At 32.4% G+C, this 26298-nt stretch overlaps 5 protein-coding genes and 3 non-coding genes across 8 annotated transcripts in view; 4 read left to right on the top strand and 4 right to left on the bottom strand.

Moving 5' to 3' along the window:
• LOC127121029 (50S ribosomal protein L2, chloroplastic) overlaps positions 1-5624 on the top strand; it is a 5867-nt gene extending 243 nt beyond the window's left edge. Inside the window, exons 1-2 of the mRNA XM_051051650.1 lie at positions 1-3713; positions 4401-5624. The exon at positions 1-3713 is cut by the window's left edge and continues 243 nt beyond it. Coding sequence (XP_050907607.1) covers positions 3323-3713; positions 4401-4846 — 837 coding nt within the window. The 5' untranslated portion in view covers positions 1-3322 and the 3' untranslated portion in view covers positions 4847-5624. The remainder of the gene's footprint in view (positions 3714-4400) is intronic.
• A 50-nt stretch (positions 5625-5674) lies between these two features.
• LOC127121026 (30S ribosomal protein S3, chloroplastic) lies at positions 5675-8150 on the top strand. Its single transcript, XM_051051646.1, has one exon. The coding sequence runs from the start codon at positions 5813-5815 to the stop codon at positions 6488-6490; it is 678 nt and encodes a 225-aa protein (XP_050907603.1). The 5' UTR covers positions 5675-5812; the 3' UTR covers positions 6491-8150.
• A 530-nt stretch (positions 8151-8680) lies between these two features.
• On the top strand, positions 8681-12078 carry LOC127121028 (DNA-directed RNA polymerase subunit alpha). Its single transcript, XM_051051649.1, has 2 exons — positions 8681-10983; positions 11081-12078. Exons 1-2 carry the CDS (start codon positions 10575-10577, stop codon positions 12076-12078), a joined length of 1407 nt encoding a protein of 468 aa, XP_050907606.1. The 5' UTR covers positions 8681-10574.
• A 163-nt stretch (positions 12079-12241) lies between these two features.
• LOC127121027 (photosystem II CP47 reaction center protein) lies at positions 12242-17689 on the bottom strand. The gene is made up of 5 exons (XM_051051648.1): positions 16087-17689; positions 15915-15945; positions 15289-15481; positions 13658-14316; positions 12242-12747 (listed from the first exon to the last, which is right to left on the bottom strand). Exons 1-5 carry the CDS (start codon positions 17605-17607, stop codon positions 12242-12244), a joined length of 2910 nt encoding a protein of 969 aa, XP_050907605.1. The 5' UTR covers positions 17608-17689.
• Positions 17690-18772: 1083 nt separating this feature from the next.
• Positions 18773-18846, bottom strand: TRNAW-CCA (transfer RNA tryptophan (anticodon CCA)). The gene has a single exon. It is a non-coding gene; the product is annotated as a tRNA-Trp (tRNA).
• A 168-nt stretch (positions 18847-19014) lies between these two features.
• Positions 19015-19088, bottom strand: TRNAP-UGG (transfer RNA proline (anticodon UGG)). Its single transcript has one exon. It is a non-coding gene; the product is annotated as a tRNA-Pro (tRNA).
• A 3104-nt stretch (positions 19089-22192) lies between these two features.
• TRNAF-GAA (transfer RNA phenylalanine (anticodon GAA)) lies at positions 22193-22265 on the top strand. The gene has a single exon. It is a non-coding gene; the product is annotated as a tRNA-Phe (tRNA).
• A 2-nt stretch (positions 22266-22267) lies between these two features.
• Positions 22268-26022, bottom strand: LOC127121023 (NAD(P)H-quinone oxidoreductase subunit J, chloroplastic). The gene is made up of 2 exons (XM_051051644.1): positions 23723-26022; positions 22268-23252 (listed from the first exon to the last, which is right to left on the bottom strand). Exons 1-2 carry the CDS (start codon positions 23997-23999, stop codon positions 22957-22959), a joined length of 573 nt encoding a protein of 190 aa, XP_050907601.1. The 5' UTR covers positions 24000-26022; the 3' UTR covers positions 22268-22956.
• Between the last annotated feature and the right edge of the window lie 276 nt (positions 26023-26298).

Genomic DNA, 26298 nt, shown 5'->3' with positions numbered 1-26298 from the left:
TTGATAGAAATTATAAAAATAATATAAAATAATATTTTTTTTATTCAGAAACATTAGTTCCTTTTTGAACTAATTGATTATTTTACATTACAATAAAAAGAGATCCATATATATCTATTATCTATGAAAAATTTGGAAAAGGTTTAGAATATTCAATGTTTTTACTTTACCTTTGGATCGAAAAAAAAAGAAAGAGTTAATTCAGATAGATAAGACATACGGAATAATTCGTTTTCATTTACAGAACAAATGTCTTTCACATCAAACTATAGCAACGAAAAAACTATACTAATTGTATGCCAGTTCCAAAAAAACGCACTTCTATATCAAAAAAAAAAATTCGTAAGAATTTTTGGAAAAAAAAAGGATATACGGCAGGATTGAAAGCCTTTTCATTAGCTGAATCCATTTTCACAGGTAACTCAAAAGGTTTTAACTCAAAAGGTTTTGGTTCAGGTAACTCAAAAGGTTTTGGTTCAGGTAACTCAAAAGGTTTTGGTTCAGGTAACTCAAAAGGTTTTAACTCAAAAGGTTTTTTTTAAGGTAACTCAAAAGGTTTTTTTTGTAAGAAAAAAAATGTTGGACTAGAATACTATGAATTAGCTCGATTTAAAGAGTATTCTTTAATAGTCATTTTATACTAATAGTATTTACTAATACTATATATAGAATAGTAAACATCTATTTAGAATATATTATATATTATAGAATAATATATAATATATTCTAAATATATCTATAATCTAATTTTTTTGAATGAGTCATAAGCAACTACAAAAAAAATTTCTTTTTCATTACTGGATTGAAGTCAGAACGAGATAGTTCTAGTTTCAACAGTGCTTTTTTTTTAATTTGAAAAAGTCAAAATTGAAAATTATAATAATAATAGAAATAAATATAGAAATCAAAACGTTGTTTTACTTAAATATAAAATGATTCCATATAGAATATATTTCTATATTCATATCTTTTCAATATTTAGAAAAAATGAAATTACTTTTTTTTTATTATGAATTTATATAATAAATGTTTAGTAAAGAAATGTACTCAATAAATATAGGACTTTACTTTATTCAATCTCGACGATTGAATAAAGAATTGGTTATTATGATTTCGAGTAAGCCGCCGCTATGGTGAAATTGGTAGACACGCTGCTCTTAGGAAGCAGTGCTAGAGCATCTCGGTTCGAGTCCGAGTAGCGGCATGGCATACTATATTTTATTTTAAATTAAAAGAATCATAAGTCCTATAATGAATTCAATTCCCTATTTCTATTCCGAGTATTCATACCTTTTTTATTTTCATTATAGATATTTTTATTTTCATTATATATATGATATTTTCAACTTTAGAGCATATATTAACTCATATATCGTTTTCCCTGATATCAATTGTTATTTCAATTCATTTGATAACCTTATTAGTCAATGAAATTGTAGGATTATATGATTTGTCCAAAAAAGCCATGATAATAACTTTTTTCTGTGTAACGGGATTGTTAATTACTCGTTGGTTTTTTTCGGGACATTTACCATTTAGTGATTTATATGAATCCCTAATCTTTCTTTCATGGGGTTTTTCCATTTTTCATATGGTTCCTTTTTTTAAAAAGGATAAAAACCTTTTAAGTACAATAATTGCACCAAGTGTTATTTTTACCCAAGGCTTTGCGACTTCGGGTCTTTTAACCAAAATGCATCAATCCGTAATATTAGTACCCGCTCTACAATCCCATTGGCTAATGATGCACGTAAGTATGATGATACTGGGCTATGCAGCTCTTTTATGTGGATCATTATTATCAGTGGCTATTTTAGTCATTACGTTTCAAGAAGTCATCCAAATTCTTTCTTTTAGCAAGAATTTGGATTCTTTAAAAAAAAAGTTGATTTTGTTGAAATCAAATACATGAATAGGAATGAAAGAAACAATGTTTTACGAAGAATTTCTTTTTCATCTTCTAGTTCTAGAAATTATTACAGGTGTCAATTTATTCAACAATTGGATCGTTGGGGTTATCGTATTATTAGTCTGGGTTTTCTCTTTTTAACGGTAGGTATTCTTTCAGGAGCAGTATGGGCTAACGAGGCATGGGGTTCCTATTGGAATTGGGATCCAAAGGAAACTTGGGCCTTTATTACTTGGACCATATTCGCAATTTATTTACATACTAGAAAAAAGAAAAAATTAGAAGGTATAAATTCTTCAATAGTGGCCTCGATAGGATTTCTTATAATTTGGATATGTTATTTTGGGATCAATCTATTAGGAATAGGACTACATAGTTATGGTTCATTTACATCTAATTGACTAAAAGAACCTGAGAAAGCAAAATATGGAAAGCATATATACTTTCCATAAATCGTCGAGAACCCTTTCAATCAAGTAATGTAATGATTCAAGGGGTTCTCACAAACAACAAACATATTCAATTATAATTTCAATTTTTTAAGTGAATATAAAATCTAACGGAAAAATATTTTTTTTATCTTTTTGATTCATTTATTCACAAAAATCATCGTTAATGATATAAAAATAGAATAGTTAATGATATAAACTTCAATAATTCATCATTTCTAAATTTAGTAGTATTATTGAGACGAAGTTCTGACCATGTGTCCGAGAAACAAGAGCGGTTGGATCTCTATCAATGGAATCTCATCACCCATACATAACAAATTGGTGCGGTATATTCAACTTATATTATAATATATGAACAGTAAAAAAGCTAGTATTCTTATTGAGACTAGAACTCATAGGGAAGAAAGAATAAAATAGATTTATGAATGGAATCAAATATGCAGTATTTACAGAAAAAAGTATTCGGTTATGGGGAAAAAATCAATATACTTTTGATGTCGAATCAGGATCAACTAGGACAGAAATCAAACATTGGATGGAACTCTTCTTTGGTGTCAGGGTAATAGCTATGAATAGTCATCGACTCCCAAGAAAGGGTAGAAGAAGAAGAATGCGACCTATTATAGGACATACAATGCATTACAAACGTATGATCATTACGCTTCAACCGTGTTATTCTATAGAAATTAGAACTAATCAAGAATCCGGAGATATATGATAATATTACTTTTGGATATTTCTGAATTGAATCAAAAATGGATATCTGAATTCTCGGAAAAACTTGACAAAGACATTATTATTAGGGTGAATAAGGAAGTAGGGCAAACATATCTTGTAGTATTATTCTGGGATGAAGATTAAATTCATCAACAACGTATGATCATTACGCTTCAACCGTGTTATTCTATTCCACCTCTTAGAAAGAAAAGAACTTTAATAAAAATACACTTAATAACATAACATGGCGATACATTTATCCAAAACTTCTAGCCCGAGCACACGCAATGGAGCCGTAAACAGTCAAGTGAAATCCAATTCACGAAATCGTTTGATTTCTGGACAGCATCATTGTGGTAAAGGGCGTAATGCCAGAGGAATCATTACCGCAGGGCATAGAGGGGGAGGTCATAAGCGTCTATACCGTAAAATTGATTTTAGACGCAATGAAAAAGACATATATGGTAGAATCATAACCATAGAATATGACCCTAATCGAAATGCACACATTTGTCTCATACACTATGGGGATGGTGAGAAAAGATATATTTTACACCCCAAAGGGGCTATAATTGGAGATACCATTGTTTATGGTACAGAAGTTCCTATAAAAATGGGAAATGCCCTACCTTTGAGTGCGGTTTGAACTATTGATTTACGTAATTGGAAGTAACCAATTAGGTTTATGGCGAAACCTAGAAATCGATCACTGATCCAATTGGAGTAGATAGACTTCAACAGAAAACTGAAGAATAACGGCAGCAAGTGATTGAGTTCAGTAGTTCCCAATATACAATTATTGACCCTAGAGATATAGTAATATGGAGAAGACAAAATTGTTTCAAGCACCGACAGAACACGAAGCGCTCCTCGTTTCAACTAACGGGAAGACAAGGATTATTCACATTTCATTTGATGGTCAAAGGCAAATTGAAAGCGAAGCAGTGGTAATTCTAAGGATTCCTCCGGGAAAAAATAGAAATGTCTCCTACGTTACCCGTACTAGGTGTAAGTAGCAACGTAATTTCATAGAGTCATTCGGTCTGAATGCTACATGAAGAACATAAGCCAGATGAAGGAACGGAACAGAAAGACCTAGGATGTAGAAGATCATAACATGAGTCATTCATTCGGAAGATTTTGATTCGTAGATTATATATCCACTCATGTGGTATGGTACTTCGTTATGTCATATATAATCTACGAAATAAACGATATATAAGATGCATCTGTATAGATATTATAATCTACATCCAGAAAGCCGTATGCTTTGGAAGAAGCTTGTACAGTTTGGGAAGGGGTTTTGATTGATCAAAAAGAAGAATCTACTTCAACCGATATGCCGTTAGGCACGGCCATACATAACATAGAAATAACACTTGGAAAGGGTGGACAATTAGCTAGAGCAGCGGGTGCTGTAGCGAAACTGATTGCAAAAGAGGGTAAATCAGCAACATTAAAATTACCTTCTGGAGAGGTCCGTTTGATATCAAAAAACTGCTCAGCAACAGTCGGACAAGTAGGGAATGTTGGGGTAAACCAGAAAAGTTTGGGCAGAGCCGGAGCTAAACGTTGGCGAGGCAAGCGTCCTGTAGTAAGAGGGGTAGTTATGAACCCTGTAGACCATCCACATGGGGGTGGTGAAGGGAGGGCGCCAATTGGTAGAAAAAAACCCTCAACTCCTTGGGGTTATCCTGCACTTGGAAGAAGAACTAGAAAAAGCAATAAATATAGTGATAATTTGATTCTTCGTCGCCGTAGTAAATAGTCAGTGGAGCGTAGAGAAAATAGAATTTGTTTCTTCGTCTTTACAAAAGAAAAGAGCAATTTACTATGACATTATATGATTTTCTTTTTTTAGAGATTCTATATTTTATTTTAAAAAATTTGAAATATAAAATATAAGAGAAAAAATTCACTTTTTTACAAATTATAAGAGGAATAATTAACAACTATGACACGTTCACGAAAAAAAAACCCTTTTGTAGCGAATCATTTATTAAGAAAAATAAAGAAGCTTAACACAAAAGGAGAAAAGGCAATAATAAAAACTTGGTCCAGAAAATCTACCATTATACCTATAATGATTGGGCATACCATTGCTATCCATAATGGAAAAGAGCATTTACCTGTTTATATAACAGATCGTATGGTAGGCCATAAATTGGGAGAATTTTCACCTACTCTAAACTTCGGAGGATTTGCGAAAAATGATAATAAATCTCGTCGTTAAGATTTCTATTAACCTACCACATTCATTTGAAGTTACAAAATTCATATTCATCATTTTTCAATCGGAGGATGAAAAATGATAATACATATCGTGCTTAAGATTTATATTTACCTACCGTTACCATTCATTGAGTGGCTGATTTGGTGGTTCTCAATCAACAACATGAGTGTTGACCTATATTTCCTTAACATTCATTTGACGCTACAATTAGTATTCATCACTAATGATGATTAATTAAGAAATTTATCAATTTGTGTCGAGTCACAACACAAACAAAGCGTGAATGGTAATTAATATTAATAATATTCAAAAATGGAAAGATCGAACTTATGTTTTATGGAGTTGGGCATCTTATTCTATTTTTTTTGAATTGCTTTATTCTGCAGCAGAAAAAGAAAAAAGATATATAAAGATATAGATTAATAAATAAAAAAAAGAGATAGATAAAATAAAAAAGTAGACAAATAAGACGTATCATTTGATATAGAGTGGTGAGGGGTTATGGGACAAAAAATACATCCGCTTGGTTTCAGACTTGGTGCAACTCAAAGTCATGATTCTATTTGGTTTGCACAACCAATAATTTATTCCAAGAATATAAAAGAAGATAAAATGATCCGATATTGTATCGTGCATTATATACTAAACACGATAAATGGATCCTTGGAATTCGATGTCGATATCTCTGGCTATGGAATTGGACGAATAAAGATTCAAAAAAGAATCGATCGGATTAAAGTGATAATCTATATGGGACTTCCAAACTTATTAAAAGAAGAGGTGAAGGCTCAAAGAATCGAAGAATTAAAGACTCATGTACAAAAAAAAGTAAATTGTGTGAACCGAAAAATCAAGCTTGGAATTACAAAAATTGCAAATATTTATAGAGATCCTCATATTCTTGCACAATTTATAGCCCAACTATTACTGAATAGAATTTCGTTTCGTAAAGCAATGCAAAAAGGTATTGAATTAGTTGAACAGGCAGATACAAAAGGAGTTCAAATACAAATTGCGGGACGTATCGACGGAAAAGAAATAGCACGTGTCGAATGGATCAGAGAAGGTAGGGTTCCTCTACAAACCATTCGAGCTAAAATTGATTATTGTTCCTATCCAGTTGTAACTATTTGGGGGGTATTTGGAATCAAAATTTGGATATTTCTAAACAACGACTAATCAACTTTTCCTTATAACGTTCCATCTTTTGATAAAACAAAAAATGACGAATTCTTACTACATTCTTATTCTCAAAGAAGAAAATTTAGAAGATTGAATAAAAAAAAAAAATTAATTAATCATTTTAGAATGAAGGAGTTGCTATGCTTAGTGTGTGACTCGTTGGTTTTTTTTTTATAGTGGTTAAATTTCTACAAAAATTCGTAGAATTAATTATTATAAAAAACCTACTCATCGCTTCCCATTATCTGGAGATAAAGAACCGCCTAAAATCTAAAATCAAAATAAGGATGTGGTCATATAATTATAGCAACTGAAATAAAAAAATCAGATTATTAGTTGTAAAGCAATAAGAATATACAGATAAATGAAGGGGTGAAAGAAAGATAGAAAAAGGATATCAATGATATAGAATTCTACTATGTAAAGGTCTATGGGTCATCTCATAAAAAGGTAGTGTAATAAAGCATCAATATTCAAAATTCATCCATATATGGTTGAATATATTCCTAGAATAAACGAATCAAGAGCCACGAATCAAGAAAACTGAGAAGGTTGATTCAACAAAAAAGAATCAAATAAGAAAATGTTAAAAAATAAAAAATTATCTTATTAATATTCAAGAGGCTCCATTGTAGAATTTAGACCTAACCATAAATAGAAAAGCGATGGGAACGACGGAACCTGTGAATACAAAAGATTCTATTAAAATTAGAAATCTTACTTACTGATTCATTAGATGGGATGGCGGAAGGAACTAAGAATTCATTGTTTTTGGAGGAGTTGTGGACTAACTCAACATTACATCTTCAATTTATAATCAGAGAGTCAATATTCGCCCGCGAAAATGTGGATTTTTCGGAATTTAGAAATTTTTGCCAATCCAATATGATAATAATAAAAAAAAAAAAGACAAATACGGATTTGTTAGAACCTTAATATCCAAAAATATTAGCTAGTTTAGATACAGATAGAAAAAATGGTCTATAAGAATACATATTTCGTTATATATCAAAGCAAGATTCAAAAATTTCTAATAGATCCATAGATTCTATGTCAAAAAATCCCGCGATTATATTCTATTTCATTTTCTATTTTATTAAACATATGTATCTTATTGTATATTATTTTAATTATTATTATTTTTTGATCGGTTCAATATTTTTCAATTGATTTATTTGCGAGGAGCCGTATGAGGTGAAAATCTCATGTACGGTTCTGTAATAGAGATGGAATTGAGAAATAACCATCAACTATAACCCAAAAAGAACGAGATTCCGCAAACATCATAGAGGAAGAATGAAAGGAAAAGCCTCTCGCGGTAATAAAATTTGCTTCGGAAAATATGCTCTTCAGGCACTTGAGCCCGCTTGGATCACATCTAGACAACTAGAAGCGGGTCGACGGGCAATGTCACGAAATGTTCGCCGGGGTGGACAAATATGGGTACGCATATTTCCAGACAAACCTGTTACAGTAAGACCTACCGAAACGCGTATGGGTTCGGGAAAAGGATCGCCCGAATATTGGGTAGCTGTCGTTAAACCCGGCAAAATACTTTATGAAATGGGAGGGGTCCCAGAAAATATCGCTAGAAAGGCAATTTCAATAGCGGCATCCAAAATGCCTATACGAACTCAATTCATTCTTTCCAAATAATCATTAGAACGAAAGAGGTCTTTAGTATGAAAAAAGGCAATTCTCCGTTTCTTTTTTTTTTTTGAACACATAATATTTTTTTTACTTCAACTTTTTGACTCAAAGATAAGAAAAAAGGATATGATTCAACCTCAAACCTATTTAAATGTAGCCGATAATAGTGGAGCGCGCGAATTGATGTGTATTCGAATCATAGGAGCTAGTAATCGACGGTATGCTTATATTGGTGACATTGTTGTTGCTGTAATCAAAAAAGCAGTGCCAAATTCATCTTTAGAAAGATCTCAAGTCATCAGAGCTGTAATTGTACGTACTTGTAAAGAACTAAAACGTCGTAATGGTATAATAATAAAGTATGATGATAATGCAGCGGTTCTCATTGATAAAGAAGGAAATCCAAAAGGAACTCGAATTTTTTCCGCAATAGCCCGAGAATTGAGACAGTTAAATTTCACGAAAATAGTTTCATTAGCACCCGAGGTATTATAATCAGAGATCATGATATAGATATATTATCTATAACTTGAATGAATAGGAAGGAAATAGATTAGAATAGGAATGAAATATATATTCTATATTCAATATATTCAAAATAAAAATTCGAATTCTATTTGTATAAAAAAAAAAAATAGAATTCGAATTCAATATAAGATTATTTATATAGTTTCGAATAGGTCATTCGTTCATTTTCTTTCTATCTTTTTTTTTAGTTTTAGAATATTCTATATTCTATATTGAGATTGTCGTAATGACAATCAAATTTTCTATACATATAGAAAGTATTATTCTATTCTCATATTCAATATTAGATATTTTATTGAATCAAAAAATAAAAAATCAAAAAACGGGAGCACGTTGATTATATGGAAAGGAAGGAGTAAAAATCGATCGTGGGTAAAGATACTATCGCTGATATACTAACCTTGATACGCAATGCTGACATGAATAGAAAAAGAACTGTTCAAATACCACTTACTAATATCACCGAAAACATTGTAAAAATTCTTTTACGAGAGGGTTTTGTTGAAAACGTCAGAAAACATCGAGAAAGCAACAAATACTTTTTAGTTTTAACTCTACGGTATAGAAGAAATAGGAAAGGATCATATAAAAGTTTTTTAAATTTAAAAAGGATTAGTACACCTGGTCTACGAATCTATTCTAACTATCCCAAAATTCCGAAAGTTTTAGGAGGGATGGGGATTGTAATTCTTTCTACTTCTAGGGGTATAATGACAGATCGAGAGGCTCGATTAGAAAAAATAGGGGGGGAAATTTTCTGTTATATATGGTAATCATCATAGTTTTGCCCATATCTGAATTATATGAAAACTGGATATCTCAATTAGCGCTACAAGAACTTAGCGAAGAAATTTTGACGATGATGAGCGAAATAGATAAAACGTATATTGTTTTATTAAAGATTAAATTCATCAACAACGTATGATCATTACCATAAACGTATGATCATCGTGTTATTCTATTCCACCTCTTAGAAATTAGAACTACTAAACAATCCGGAGATATATGATACTAATAAGATATATGATAATAATATATATCAAAATATTACTTTTTGAGATTTCTCAATTGAATCAAAAATGGATATCTGAATTCGGGGGAAAACTTGACAAAGACATTATTATTAGGGTGAATAAGGAACTAGCGGAAATAGATAAGGAACTAGCGGAAACAGATAAGGAAGTAGGGAAAACATATCTTGTAGCATTATTCTGGGATGAAGATTAAATTCATCAACAACGAGGGTATGTTGCAGGGTGCTTTAGAGAAATAGAATTCAAATAAGATTCTAGGCTATATTTCCAAAAAGACTTACTGGATACGACCGGTAAAGGAAAAAATGGAAGTATAGCTGACTCAATCCGATTAATTTTTGAACTTGAACATATTTTTTAGGAGTAACAATTTGAAGTTCAAAATGTAAGGAAACCCTATTTTCTTCCAATATATAAATTCGGAATTCAATTGAATTTCTAAGGAGTTAAAAATATGAAAGTGGCGGCCTCTGTTCGTAAAATTTGTGAAAAATGTCGATTGATCCGTAGGCGAGGTCGACTTCTAGTAATTTGTTCCAATCCAAAACATAAACAAAGACAAGGATAATATTCAAAGAAAAAAGGGCTTTCTATTAATAAGATTTTGTATTTGAATAGAATTCAAATACAAAATCTTATTAATATTCCATTTTCTTAAATACTTAATAATTCGAATCTAGTCTATAGTTATAAGTATTCTAATAACATAGAATTGCTTATTGCTTGATATTTTAAAAAAGGTATTCTATATGAATCGAATTATCGAATAAATATAGAATAACTAGATAGAAAATAGTAAAGAATCCTTTTTGAGAGGAAATGGATATATCCATATATTTCGGACTTATATTTTTTTTCAAATAAAAAAAATGGCAAAATCTATACCAAAAATTGGTTCACGGAAAACTGGACGTATTGGTTCGCGTAAGCATCCTCGTAAAATACCAAAGGGGGTTATTTATATTCAAGCTAGTTTCAACAATACCATTGTGACTGTTACAGATGTACGAGGTCGGGTGATTTCTTGGTCCTCCGCCGGTTCATGTGGATTCAAGGGTACACGAAGGGGGACACCATTTGCCGCTCAAACCGCAGCGGGAAATGCTATTCAAACAGTAGTCGAGCAAGGCATGCAACGAGCAGAAGTAAGGATAAAGGGTCCGGGTCTAGGAAGAGATGCGGCATTAAGAGCTATTTATAGAAGTGGGATACTATTAAAGGTTATACGGGATGTAACCCCTCTGCCACATAATGGATGTCGGGCTCCTAAAAAAAGACGTGTGTAAAACTAACAATAAACATTAAAGAAAAATATTTCAAGAGAAATAAACAATTAAATCAAGAGTTTCATAAAAATATATTACTATGATTCGAGAAAAACTAAAAGTATCGACTCAGACACTACAGTGGAAGTGTGTTGAATCAAGGGTAGACAGTAAGCGTCTTTATTATGGACGCTTTATTCTGTCTCCACTTATGAAAGGTCAAGCAGATACAATAGGCATTACAATGCGAAGAATTTTGCTCGGAGAAATAGAGGGAACATGTATCACACGTGCAAAATCTGAGAAAATACCACATGAATATTCTACCATAGTAGGTATTCAAGAATCAATACATGAAATTTTAATGAATTTGAAAGAAATTGTATTGAGAAGTAATCTGTATGGAACTCGGGAGGCGTCTATTTGTTTCAAAGGTCCTGGATATGTAACTGCTCAAGACATCATTTTACCACCTTCGGTGGAAGTCATTGATAATACACAACATATAGCTAACCTAACAGAACCTATTAATTTGTGTATTGAATTACAAATTGAGAGAAAGCGGGGATATCGTATAAAAACACTAAACAACATTCAAGATGGAAGTTATACTATAGATGCTGTATTCATGCCTGTTAGAAATGCAAATCATAGTATCCATTCTTATGTGAATGGAAATCAAAAACAAGAGATACTATTTCTGGAAATATGGACAAATGGAAGTTTAACTCCTAAGGAAGCACTTTATGAAGCCTCCCGGAATTTGATTGATTTATTTATTCCTTTTTTACATGCAGAAGAAGAAAACTTAAATTTTGAAAACAATCAACACAAAATGACTTTGCCCCTTTTTACTTTTCATGATCATGATAGATTCGTTAAGGATAAACTAAGGAAAAATCAAAAAGAAATTACATTGAAATCCATTTTTATTGACCAATTAGAATTGCCTCCCCGGATCTATAATTGTCTTAAAAAGTCCAATATACATACAGTATTGGAACTTTTGAATAAGAGTCAAGAAGACCTTATGAAAATTGAACATTTTCGAGTAGAAGATTTAAAATTTATATTAAACATTTTACAAATCGAAAATCATTTTGTATAAATTTTAAATACATTGGATTTTTTTGAATCTTTAGCACAAATAAATCTATTCAGAATAGGTCTCAAATGAAATAGATGTATCTAGGGATTAGTCATTTCAAAGTGAATTTTCCCTAGATACACAATACACCTGTCATGATATTTTATTTCACAATAGAATCAATTTAAAAAAGACCTAACGTTAGGGATTTTTCAATAGGTAATGTTGCTCCAATACCCAACCAAAGAGCCACGACGGTACCAATCAAAAAGACAGTTGTTGCTACTGGACGCCGAAATGGGTTTTGGAACTTATTAACATTCTCCAAAAAGGGTACTGTTAATAATCCCGCGGGTACTGAAACCATTAAAAGAACGCCCAATAATTTATTGGGTACGGTACGAAGTATTTGAAATACGGGAAAAAAATACCATTCGGGTAATATTTCCAAAGGAGTTGCAAACGGATCCGCGGGTTCCCCAATCATTGATGGTTCGAGAACCGCTAAGCCCACGTTACAGGCAATAGTCCCCAGAATCACTACTGGAAAAATATATAAAAGATCGTTAGGCCATGCGGGTTCGCCATAATAATTATGACCCATCCCTTTGGCCAATTTAGCTCTTAATACAGGATCAGTCAAGTCAGGTTTTTTTGTTATTGGGATAGGTGAATTCTTATAGATGCATCCTCCGAAAGAACCGGACATGATAATTTTTCATCATCCGGCTCGAGCACGAATCAAACGAACTGAATGCAGACATAGAAATTCTTTCTATGTTAGTCACTCATATATCATGATTCTATGTAATAATATGTAATAAAATGGATTGAATTCTTTTTTTTTTTGAAATTACAACTATCCATTGCAAATGCAAAAAATTCAGTTCGTATTTTTAAGTAAATGCTTTTCACCCAAGTAAGTTTTCAAAAAAAAAAGTTCTTTCTGGGTGATCTCAAACCTTTCGCCTGTTATACCTCAAAAAAAGAATTTCGGAATTTTTGACATAGAAAGGATTTACTTGTTACTAATATAATACAACCCCCCTTTTTCTTTAGATCTACTTGTTTAACTCCGATAGTATCATAAATTGAGTCAATGCATAGGAAATGAATGCATTTCCATACTATTAAGTTTAATGAAATACATATGACATAATCTAGATTATATCATCTTACTTATTTTACTGGATATTACGGAGCCTGTTCATGCAGGATATGATCGAGTCTGATCATAGAAAAGATTATCTTCAAGCGAACCGGACTATCCTCTGTAGAGGACTGGCGCGGTGGTTGGAACAAAGACACATTTAATTGTGAATTCAAATGTGGCAGATAAGATTAAGTCATATATCTGCATGGCCCAATCAATAGTTCAAGTCACACACTCCCATAATCCATTCTTTTTTCCGAGAGTTCCCTTCAACTATTCGTGTATGTCAAATAAAGAATCCAATTGATTTTGTTAAGTTGAAGGGAAATATCCAAATACATGTCTTATTCAAAAAAAATAATGCATATTTGTAGCAATGAAATACTATGACTCCTCCCCAAAATGATTGATTACAAATATCTATGATTCATATTCTCTATAAAGGACCAGAAATTCCTTGCTTACGTATCATTGGAAAGTGCATTAACATGAATACGGCAGTAAGAAGAGGTAATACAAAAGTATGTAAACTATAAAAACGAGTCAAGGTAGATTGTCCCACACTAGCGCTGCCGCGCAATAACTCTACCACCGAGGATCCTATTACAGGAATAGCGTCGGGTACACCTGTTACAATTTTGACTGCCCAATAACCGATTTGGTCCCAAGGTAAAGAATAACCAGTTACACCGAAGGATGCAGTCAATACACCCAAAACTACACCTGTAACCCAAGTCAATTCACGAGGTTTTTTAAAACCACCAGTGAGATACACGCGAAATACGTGCAAGATCATCATTAAGACCATCATACTTGCTGACCATCGATGAACTGATCGGATTAACCAACCAAAGTTAGCCTCAGTCATTATATATTGAACAGAAGCAAAAGCCTCCGTAACGGTTGGACGATAATAAAAAGTCATAGCAAAACCCGTCGCTACTTGCACTAAAAAACAAGTAAGTGTAATTCCTCCTAAACAATAAAATATATTGACATGAGGAGGGACATATTTACTAGTTATATCATCGGCAATGGCCTGAATCTCAAGACGTTCTTCGAACCAATCATAGACTTTATTGAGATAGGTAAACCAGGGGACCCCCCTTAGAACCGTATATGAAAATTTCATCTCGTACGGCTCAAACAAAAAGACTCAAATACTCGTTATTTGGAAAAGAGATATGTGTAATAGAAAGTTTTACACTTCTTAACTTAATCCTATGATTCCAGTCTTTTTTGAAGATAAAAAAAAAATAGAAATCCAAAAAATATTCTTAGTGTTTATAATGCCAAAATTTCAAGTCGGCTCACTCGTCTTTTCTCTTGATCCTTACCGGCCTCGTGAATCTTCTATTATTTACTTCATTTTTTTTGTATTGTGTCTGTAATAAGATTTTACTGCTGTTTTTTTTTTTATTATTATTATTGATAAGAATTTTCTTGTTAAGACCCTATAAGAATCAATTAAAAACCTGAGATTCATACCAGAACCACGATGATTTCCAAAAAAAACCTTTAATCGAAGTCCAAGAATTCCCTGAGTAAGAACTGCTGGATCATCACTTATTCAATTTCAAGAAATAGATATAATGAAAAAAAAAAAATACAAAGAAATGGATAAGCGGCGGTAGTTTTAAAGAATAAAATTCCATTTCGTTTTCTAAATGAATTCTTCTAAGTCTTTCATTTTTTTCGTCCGGTTGCGAGGTCTAAATATAAATATTAAGTATGAATCATAGTTCTAACACTTTAGAATCTATTTATTTTCTATATTCCGTGCTCCAGATACTAGAATAAATATCTGACGGGGTAAAGTCATCTATCAAGATAAGATGACGTATCCATTTTATGTTCTGTACTATCAATAGGATCCATTATAACAAGTCACACACTCATATTCCGGAAATACAGAAACAAAGAAGTTTCGCGGTCGAACTACCAAATAAATCAAAATGGAATGGGCTAAAAAGGAACGATCTAAATGGTAAACTTTACTTTTCTATTGAAAAGCTAGTTAGTTGGTTCTTGTGAATCGAATTCTCTAATTCATAGAAATTTGGTCCAGTAAAAGGGACGAATTATAAATCTCTAAAATAATAGAGAGAAATACCGCAAATAGGGCCATTGCAATCCCCATCAAAGGGGTAGTTCCCCACCCCGGAGCTACTTTACCATATTCTGAATTCAATGGTTTCAATAAATCTCCTACAACAGTTCGTCTTGGACCAGATCTAGAACTACCCTCAACGGTTTGTGTAGCCATAAATCCTATTTTTTTGATTGAGATCTGTTGACTTTGTATACCATTCCGCTGTAGATAAAGGATCTTACCCTATAGATCCATTGTAGTCTTGATATTATACAATCATGGAAACAGCAACCCTAATTGCCATCTCTATATCCGGTTTAATTGTAAGTTTTACTGGGTATGCCTTATATACTGCTTTTGGGCAACCCTCTCAACAACTAAGAGATCCATTCGAAGAACATGGGGACTAGTTGAAGTAATGAGCCCCCCATATTACGATATTGGAGGCTCATTACTTCAATTGAGATAATTCAAAATCATTTCGTGTTTTTAGTTGGAACTTTAGGGGGTTCTCTAAAAAAAATAGCGAAAAAAATAATTCCTAAAGTCGAGACTAAGAGAAATGTATAAACCAATGCTTCCATAGATTTGATCGTGGTTTACAATTATAACTTTCATACCTGTTTTGGGGTGGGGGGATTATCTCCTGGATAAAGAAAAAGAAAGAACAAGAGTAAAACAAAATGGAATGATTGAAATCAAGATTTGTCTAGTTCCCTATATCAAATTCAAATAACAACAAAAAAAGTCGAATCGAAAAGGAACAAACCTATTTCTATCAGACTCCCTGTTTTTTTGTAGTAGGATCTCCCAGTTTTTGGAATGCTCCAAATTCTACTTGCGCATCCAAATCTGGATCAATACCAGCAAAAACATCTCTGAACAAGGTTCTAGCACCATGCCAAATGTGCCCGAAAAAGAAGAGCAGAGCAAACGAAGCATGTCCAAAAGTAAACCAACCCCTTGGACTGCTACGAAAAACACCATCCGATTTTAAAGTAGCACGATCTAATTCAAAAATTTCACCCAATTGAGCACGCCGAGCATATTTTTTCACAGTAGCAGGATCACTATAACTGACTCCATTGAGTTCGCCACCATAGAATTCAACAATTACACCTACTTGTTCGACACTATACTTCGATTCTGCCCTTCGAAAAGGAACATCTGCTCGAACAATTCCGTCTCCGTCTACCAAAACAACCGGAAATGTTTCAAAAAAAGTAGGCATACGACGTACAAAAAGTTCACGCCCCTCTTTGTCTCTAAAGATAGGATGCCCTAACCAACCAACCGCTATTCCATCTCCATTGTCCATTGAGCCCGCTCTAAACAAACCCCCTTTTGCCGGATTATTACCGATGTAATCATAAAAAGCTAATTTTTCAGGAATTTTAGACCAAGCTTCTGATAAACTTTGATTTTCGACTAGCCCACCACCAACTCTTCGATATATTTCTTGCTGGAAGTATCCCTGATCCCATTGATAACGAGTAGGACCAAATAATTCAATCGGGGTAGTTGCTGAACCATACCACATAGTTCCAGCAACAACAAAAGCTGCAAAAAATACAGCAGCGATACTACTGGAAAGGACCGTTTCAATATTTCCCATACGCAATCCTTTGTATAAACGTTGAGGTGGACGCACACTAAGATGGAAAAGACCCGCTAATATGCCCAATGTCCCTGCTGCAATATGATGAGAGGCTATTCCCCCCGGAACAAAAGGATCAAAACCATCCACACCCCAGGCGGGATTTACAGATTGTACCCTTCCTGTTAGTCCATAAGGATCGGATACCCATATTCCAGGACCAAACAATCCTGTTACATGAAAGGCGCCAAAACCAAAACACGCGACCCCTGCAAGAAATAAATGAATTCCAAATATTTTTGGCAAATCCAAAGAAGGTTTTCCAGTACGTTCATCACAAAAGATTTCGAGATCCCAATAGACCCAATGCCAAATAGCCGCCAAAAAGCACAAGCCCGAAAACACAATATGTGCCGCGGCCACACCTTCGTAACTCCAAATACCCGGATTCGTTATAGTGCCTCCTGTAATATTCCAACCACCCCACGAATTGGTTATTCCTAAACGAGTCATGAAGGGTATAACGAACATACCCTGTCTCCACATTGGGTCAAGAACAGGGTCAGAGGGATCAAAAACTGCTAATTCATATAGAGCCATCGAACCGGCCCAACCAGCAACCAGAGCTGTATGCATTATATGGACAGAAAGTAAACGGCCGGGATCATTTAATACAACGGTATGAACACGATACCAAGGCAAACCCATGAAAATACCCCTTAATATTAACAAAAAATGGACACTATGTAACTTTATTGCACTGTAAAAAACTATGCTATGGACCTCCCCCTTTTAGTAAATTATCTCGCATTAAAGAATTTATATTTGTTCTAGTAGAATTGATATTTGTTCTAGTTTTTTAGAAACAAAGGAACATTCTATTCGTAGGAACAAAAAGAAGCAGATCTATTCTATATCCGATAAGTAACAATACGCAATGGTGGTGGGGGTTTACTTTTTTTGATATGCGTGTTTATATCAGTGAATGCAGACAATGGATACTAATATAAGAACAAAAAATCCTTTTTTCTTCAAAATGAAGATTCGTTGTTCTTATATTAGACACAAAAAGTCTACGTACGGGTCTTTCTTGGTTGAATTACAAAGATAGAGCTTTTCATGTCATGAGTTGATGTTGATTTGGAATCACAGGCTGGGTAGATGTCACAGATGATGAATTGATTTCTTACCTATGTAACTCTATTTTTCTTTTTGTTCGTCCGTAATAATTGATTCATGAATCAATTATTTTCAATTGTATCTTTCAAGTGGTATTTTTTGCTTATTTTCCTATTTTTATCTCAAAAAAAAAATGGAAACTTAGGAAAGTGCTTTATAAACATATGTATAGAAAGAATATATTTCATCTAGTTTCCTTATGCCCACTCTAACCAGTTATTTCGGTTTTCTACTAGCAGTTTTAACTATAACCGCAGGTATTTTTATCAGTCTGAATAAGATACGACTTATTTGATTTGCAATTTTGAGATGGATTGGAAATTTTAGAATATTTAGGATATTCTCCTTATCATATGACCAATTCTTGGTCATTGAGATTCATGGTCAATATAAATTCATATTTAAGGATCGCTATTATCCCCACCTTTTTTACTTTCAACCAAACTCAAATGATTGAAGTTTTTCTATTTGGAATCGTGTTAGGTCTAATTCCTATTACTTTGGCTGGATTATTTGTAACGGCCTATTTACAATACCGACGTGGCGATCAGTTGGATATTTGATTTATTACTGTCTCTTTTGTTTATTGACCTCCTATTTTTTTGTTTTAATCCTAATTGACAGGAAATCAAATTAACACTTTGGATTAGACTGTTATCCCATTATTTTAGTCTCAATTTGAGAAGAATGGTATCGCGCTCTGTAGGATTTGAACCTACGACATCGGGTTTTGGAGACCCGCGTTCTACCGAACTGAACTAAGAGCGCTTTCTTTAATCATTTTATGTCCGATGATGGCAATACATCTTTTGCATGCATACAAACTCAATATGGAGAACTATTCATATAACTATTCATATTGAGTATGTATGTCCAATTTGAATCGCTCACAATTGATCTCTTGTTACTGCTGATACGATAACTAATAGTTAGGGATAGGGATGACAGGATTTGAACCTGTGACATTTTGTACCCAAAACAAACGCGCTACCAAGCTGCGCTACATCCCTTTACATCAGTTTCCAGTGTCATTCTAAAAAATTTTTGTCTTGTTTTCCACATTCTTCCATTATATATAGAATATATCCTGCCATTTTTTCTCGTTTGTTTTTTTACTTTCTTATATCGATCGTATAAAGAACAAATATTCTTATAGAATATTTATAGTCAATTAATTAAAAACAGAGAAGCATCTATAAATAATAAGATACAAAGAGTCTAATAACAAGAACAAAGAATATACAAATAATAATAAGATATATATAATAGAATTTATATATGAAAAATAGAATAATTAAAAATATTATTTTAATATTTAATTATAATATAATTCTTTGAATAAAAGAAATAAAATAATAATATTTAAATATTAAAATAGTACTCTATAAAAAAATATCTAATTAATTGTTGTACAATTCAATTTGGATTCGGACTTCCCCTGACAAATCCAAGTGGTTTTATTAATAAAAAAACATTGAATAATATTCCTATATTCTGTATTATTATGTATTACAAATTACAAGAAAAAACGAAGGAGGATTTGAAATGCGAGATCTAAAAACATATCTCTCTGTGGCACCAGTGGCAAGTACTTTATGGTTCGCGGCTCTAGCAGGTCTCTTGATCGAAATCAATCGTTTATTCCCAGATGCATTGACATTCCCCTTTTTTTGATTCTAGTTATTGGCACGGGAAAGGGTGCCGAAGATTAGAGATCCAATAAAATATCTGTGATTCAATCCCTCTTCGTTCGTTTTTTCTAATTATACTAGAATTAAAAAAAGGAAATTAAAAAGGTGGATTTGGCCTCAGTGAAATTTGGAATTTTTCCCAGGTTTCGTTTCAATGGAATTGAATTAATACTTCGATTCCATTGCTATTAATAATTATTATTAATAGTCAGACCAGAAATGGTCTTGTTAGGGTAGGTAGGGACAATAATATCATACAAGATATTTTCATCAAAACTGAAATACTATACTGTGATTCGAAATCTATTTCGAAAGCATTGTAGTAGTGAATTATTACTGTACTATATAAAATTCATTGGAACAAAATATTTCAGAATTTGATTTTCAATTATCAACTTATATTTTTTTTCATTCCTTTTTTCTTCTTCCCTTCGAATCTTAAAATCGAAGAGTTAAGTGAATAAAAAAAACCAAAGGAGGTTCATGGCTAAGCGTAAAGATATCCGAATAACTGTTATTTTAGAATGTACTAGTTGTGATAAAAAGAGTGTTAATAAGGAATCTAGAGGGATTTCTCGATATATTACTAAAAAGAATCGACACAATACGCCTAGTCGATTGGAATTGAGAAAATTCTGTCCCTTTTGTTGCAAACATATGATTCACGCAGAGATCAAGAAATAGAGAAAATGGATTACTTGTGTGTCACCCTTAGGAGGTAAATTGAAAAAAAAAAAAATTATAAATAACATCAAAATGAATTATATAGATACCAGAGAAATTATCTTAAACATGAAATTATAAAGTTTTAATTATTAAAAGGTTTTCATGGAATATAAGGTTTTCAATTTAGAATCATATAGGAATATTATTTAGAAATTACCTTATATAGATACCGATCCTTATTATTTAAATTTATTTTATATAATTTTATCTATTATATATCATTTTAATTATTAAAAGTAGAATTATATAGGAATATTATTTCTATGTATATATTCTTTAATGTTCTAGAATACCTTATATTTCATTCTATCTATATGAAAATATATAATATATATATAGAAAATAGTAAAGAGTATATAGAATATTATCTTCAATAGAAATAAAAATAGAAATATCTATTTTAAGATATATTCAATATTATATTATCATTTTATTTAATTTAAATTTAAATAATGACTAATTAGATTACAGTTATTTATATTCTGTAATGATTATGCATTAAGATGAAATATGTAGAATGTCTTTTATTTTATACATATAATATATCCATATCGATTTATACATATCCATTCGAATTCTAAAAAATTGGATGGATTATCAAAAGAAATTGGATTGGATAAGTAATTAAAAATTAGATCTTTCTATTGAATTTCTAAATAAATGTCGAATTATAAATTAATAAATAGATTTTAATAATTTTCGTTTTGTTATTATAAGGTCTGTATCTGTCTGCTCGAAGGAAAAAAAGAATCGAACGTTAGAGTATTCTAAATTCTATCAAAAAAGAATAGAAGGGGAGACATCTAAGATAGAGATATATGTAGTATATATCTCTGTATATTGAATTGCGAATACATAGATAATAGAATCATTTCTGATTCGACTAAATTATGGGTATCTGATATAGATGAAAGAAAATCAATCAAGAAAAAACAAATAGAAGGAAATTTTCCCCCACCCAATATGAGTGTAGGTTTCGAATAAATTCAACAGTTCCAGCATATTATTCTCATAATACTCATAATACAAACAAATGAAAAAAACAGCCTAATGCGATATGATATCAATCTCAAAGAAAAAACGGGGGATATGGCGAAATTGGTAGACGCTACGGACTTAATTGGATTGAGCCTTGGTATGGAAACTTACCAAGTGAAAACTTTCAAATTCAGAGAAACCCTGGAATTCAAAATGGGCAATCCTGAGCCAAATCCTTCTTTCTGAAAACAAATAAAAGTTCAGAAAGTGAAAATCAAAAAAGGATAGGTGCAGAGACTCAATGGAAGCTGTTCTAACAAATGGAGTTGACAACATTCAATTGATTAATGAAGATTTCTAACTTCTATTTGTAACTATTTTGATTCTATCACAATCGAAACATTAGAATCAATTACAACTGGAAGAAAAAATGACTGAATATTCATTGCTCAAATCAGTCACTCCACCATAATCTGATGGATCTTTTGAATAACTGATTAATTAGACGAGAATAAAGATAGAGTCCCATTCTACATGTCAATACCGACATCAATGAAATTTTTAGTAAGAGGAAAATCCGTCGACTTTAGAAATCGTGAGGGTTCAAGTCCCTCTATCCCCAAAAGCCAATTAAATTCCCTCATTTTGATGGCCCTTTTTTGATTTAGTTGACATAGACTCAAGTAATTTCTTAAAATTAGGATGGTGCGTCAAGAATGGTCGGGATAGCTCAGCTGGTAGAGCAGAGGACTGAAAATCCTCGTGTCACCAGTTCAAATCTGGTTCCCGGCGACTCATTATGTATGAGTATCTATTCCCATATTTCTTTTCAAAAATTGGGGGAATAGATAGATATTTATTAGTGGTCTTAATCATCCTACATAATTTATGTAGGTGTACGGAGATATGCTCTTTCTAGATGAAGAATGAATAGATGTATATTCTAGGTATCAAAAGGAAGTCTGAAAATGAATGATTCAAGTTTGTTTCTATTTTTTGTGCGCTGCAATAACGAATGTTAATATTTCAATTGAAACAATATTCAAATGGTTAAATTATTTGGTTGAAAGACCAAAAAGTGGAATCTAGGGGAGTTCATAGGTGAGAATAGTCAAAATTGATCTGAGATACATTATTCAAAAATCTGGTCCATTTCTTTGTATTTAATCGTACTTTTTCTTTTTCTTAGCCAGATATCTAATTGATGCTGATGTGCATCTTACATAGTTAATGATGCAGAACTTTTTCAGTTCATCCTACGTCCGAAATAAGGATTGCTCCATCCCATTTTTGAATCTCAATGAATCCCTATATTATTGTCTTTTTTATTTATCAATTTTCTTATTTATCATAATCCAGAATTAAGATAGGAATGAAACCTCTATTATTCTGTCTAATCTATAAGAAAAAGAAAATGTCCATACAGATATTTCTTGAATATCTGGGGTTGTCGAAGTTCTGATTACTTTCTTATTTTTATCATTTAGTGAGCATCTTGTATTTCATAAAAATTGGGGGCGATATAATCTTTACGCAAAGGCCATCCTATCCAACTTTCGGGCATTAAAATACGTTTCAGACGCGGATGATTATCATAATGGATTCCTAACATATCATAAGATTCCCTTTCTTGAAAATCTGCACTTTTCCAAACCCAGAAAAGAGAAGGAATTCTCGGATTTTGCCTTGGGGTAAATACTTTTATGCATACCTCTTCGGGTTGATCTAGACTATACTCTATTCTCGTAAGATGATAGACACTCGCTAATAGTCCTCCTGGTGCTACATCATAGGCACATTGGGAACGTAGATAATTGTAACCAGATACATATAAAATAACAGCAATCGAATGCCAATCCTCGGGCTTTATTTGTAAAGTCTCTATTCCTTGGTAATCAAAACCCAAAGATCTATGAACTATTCCGTGTTTGACTAGCAAAGCAGACAAATTACCTTGCATTTTTTGACTTCTCCCGAGTTTTTTATCAGATTGGTATAAGTATTTACCATTTATTTACATTACAATGAAATTTTTTAAGATTGACTTGCTTGCTATTTCTTATTGTATTTTGTACAAAAGGATGCTATTTAATTCACTTTTTCGTTCGTCGCAGGATACTGAACTTTTTTATATTTCAAAAATGTGTCAGAGGTCATCTCTGAAATAGATGATGGTTGATAGAATAATCCTTGATTAGAATTGCCGGTATGAGTACTGCGTCCAACATAAAATTTGTGGTTGGTAGTAAAAGACCTATTCTCTCGTTGATAACTAATTGGATCTTCATCGATTTCTCGAGATATTTTCTTACGAAGTTTTGTTATAGCATCTATAACAGCTTCCGGTTTAGGTGGACAGCCTGGCAAATAGACATCCACAGGAATTAGCTTATCCACGCCCCGAACAGTACTATAAGAATCGGTACTGAACATACCTCCTGTAATTGTACAGGCTCCCATAGCAATAACATATTTTGGTTCGGGCATTTGCTCATATAATCGAACTAAAGAAGGAGCCATTTTCATAGTTACGGTGCCCGCTGTTAAAATGAGGTCTGCCTGCCTAGGACTAGAGCGTGGTACCAGTCCATAACGATCGAAGTCAAATCACGATCCTATTAATGAAGCAAATTCAATGAAGCAACAACTAGTACCATACAGAAGCGGCCATAAACTGGATAGTCTTGACCAATTTGAAAGATCATTTAATGTAGTAGAAATAACTGAATTTTTGGTTTTTTGATCAAGTAAGGGAAACTCAATGGAATTCATAACTGTCTCAATGTTTTGTTTAATTGTCCAAATATTCAAGAATTAAGACCATTCTAATGCTCCCTTTCGCCATGCATAAACTAAACCAACAATTAGGATAAGCACGAAGATGAAAGCTTCTAGAAATACGGATACCCCCAATACATCAAAACTCATTGCCCATGGGTAAAGAAAGACTGTTTCAACATCAAAAACAACAAAAACTAGAGCAAACATATAATAACGGATTTGAAATTGTAACCAAGCATCGCCCATCGGTTCTATTCCAGATTCATAACTAGAAAGTTTTTCTGGCCCTTTCCTAATTGGAGCTAAAATTCCAGAAATGAGAAATGCCAAAATAGGAATCAAGATCGATATTATTAGAAATGTCCAAAAAATATCATATTCATAAAGCAAAAACATAAATGTACTCCTATGAATGTGGAAAATATACTGGATTCATATTAATTCTTAGTCGATTTGAATTGAAATTTTCAAATTCTTAGATTCATTAATCTAATCTAAATCGAAATGCTTTGTATTTTATTAAGTTTACATTATTTCTAATAAAATTGAAATTAGTATCTGAGTATACTAATATCATTCTATCATTCTTTCTATTCCAAAAAGTATTTCAAGTATATTTATACTACTAGTATAGTATTACTAGTATTTCGTATTCAATATAGTACTAATATAATAAATATAGTATTATTAGAAATCTATTTGTAATGACAGATATGAGATAATAAATAGAAATCTGAGTAGTATCGGTAGTAATATTAGGGCTATACGGACTCGAACCGTAGACCTTCTCGGTAAAACAGATCAAACTATTCTTATCAAAATGATTTGAATTGTTTTAAAGACCCAACGTGCATTTTTTTTGCATTGGGCTTTTTCATTAACTGATAGAAATATCAATTAGTCTACCATCTTTTTTCTTTCCACAAAGAAAAAGGAAATGACTCCCTGTGCTCTGATTTCTTATTTAGATGAAAATCTAAGAGCACTACCAAAGTTTTTCAAAGAAGAAGGTTATCCTGACGTAGGTCTGCTTCTGGCCTGAATCAACTTAAGTTAAATGGACTCTCTATCAACCTACTTAAATAAAAATATAAAATAGGAAATGAAACTTCATACACCTTAAAGTTCATAAGATAGTAAGAAAAGAGAATTTTTTTGAGGTCCCTAGACTCATTGCCTAGCATTGAATAGATTAAGTATTCACCTTATCAATATCTCAAATCCATTATGGATTCCATTTGACGTCTAAATCCTTTGTCAGGCTATTGTTCTCGTATTTTGTTCCTGGAGTAAGACATCGATTTATCAATTAAGATCAACTCTTTTAATTACATGATGGACTCCTATGAAAAAACATTGGCGCATGTGTAAACGAGGTGCTCTACCTAACTGAGCTATAGCCCTTGTGCTTTTGATACATACATATTGGATGATATTCGATAAATAAATTCTTGTCAAGATAAATATTACATTACATCATCCAATCTCTTTGATTTATATTGCGTTTGTATTGTTTATAAGTAATATAACATTTAGAATCCATTGATCTGATAGACAGCGACTTTTTTTATTTAGGATGATAAATGACCTACTTAACTCAGTGGTTAGAGTATTGCTTTCATACGGCAGGAGTCATTGGTTCAAATCCAATAGTAGGTAAGGTATTGGGAGAACTTATTAGATACCATTGATTCCGGTATCTAATAAGTTTTTCTACTCACCATTTTTTTATTGTAATTTTCCATCTTTTTTCTTGCACCAACTTGTTAGGAGATCCTCTTGATAGTCTCTACGATAGCCTTTACTCGTGTCTTAGCTCGCCGGAGAGATAGATTTGCTTCAATTGTTTCTCTCTTGCCTTCAGCCTTATTTAAGTTCGCTTCTGCTATTTGAAGAGTTTGTTGTGCTTCTTGTGGATTAATGTCACTAGCGCTTTCTGCATCAGTTACTAAAATAGTGATCTCATTATTGCCTATTCTAGCAAAACTGCCCATCAGAGCCATCGTTAACCATCGGTCCTTAAGGCGTATTCTCAAAATACCTA

The sequence above is a fragment of the Lathyrus oleraceus genome, chromosome 2, assembly GCF_024323335.1.
Source record: "Lathyrus oleraceus cultivar Zhongwan6 chromosome 2, CAAS_Psat_ZW6_1.0, whole genome shotgun sequence".
NCBI lineage: Eukaryota > Viridiplantae > Streptophyta > Magnoliopsida > Fabales > Fabaceae > Lathyrus > Lathyrus oleraceus.
Note: the sequence above shows the minus strand (reverse complement) of the source record. Positions and strands in the feature narration are given on the sequence as shown.

What these genes read in the sequence shown, in the direction of transcription:
- LOC127121026 (XM_051051646.1), top strand. Translation starts at nt 5,813, where the DNA reads ATGGGACAAAAAATACATCCGCTTGGTTTCAGACTTGGTGCAACTCAA.
- LOC127121028 (XM_051051649.1), top strand. Translation starts at nt 10,575, where the DNA reads ATGGCAAAATCTATACCAAAAATTGGTTCACGGAAAACTGGACGTATT. An exon ending in TCGGGCTCCTAAAAAAAGAC is followed by an intron (nt 10,984 to 11,080) that starts GTGTGTAAAACT and finishes CTATGATTCGAG; the next exon opens with AAAAACTAAAAGTATCGACT.
- LOC127121027 (XM_051051648.1), bottom strand. Translation starts at nt 17,607, where the DNA reads ATGGGTTTGCCTTGGTATCGTGTTCATACCGTTGTATTAAATGATCCC. An exon ending in ACCCCAAAACAGGTATGAAA is followed by an intron (nt 15,482 to 15,914) that starts GTTATAATTGTA and finishes TCAAAAAAATAG; the next exon opens with GATTTATGGCTACACAAACC. An exon ending in ACGTAAGCAAGGAATTTCTG is followed by an intron (nt 12,748 to 13,657) that starts GTCCTTTATAGA and finishes GTTCTTTCGGAG; the next exon opens with GATGCATCTATAAGAATTCA.
- LOC127121023 (XM_051051644.1), bottom strand. Translation starts at nt 23,999, where the DNA reads ATGAAAATGGCTCCTTCTTTAGTTCGATTATATGAGCAAATGCCCGAA. An exon ending in TCAACGAGAGAATAGGTCTT is followed by an intron (nt 23,253 to 23,722) that starts TTACTACCAACC and finishes ATGATGTAGCAC; the next exon opens with CAGGAGGACTATTAGCGAGT.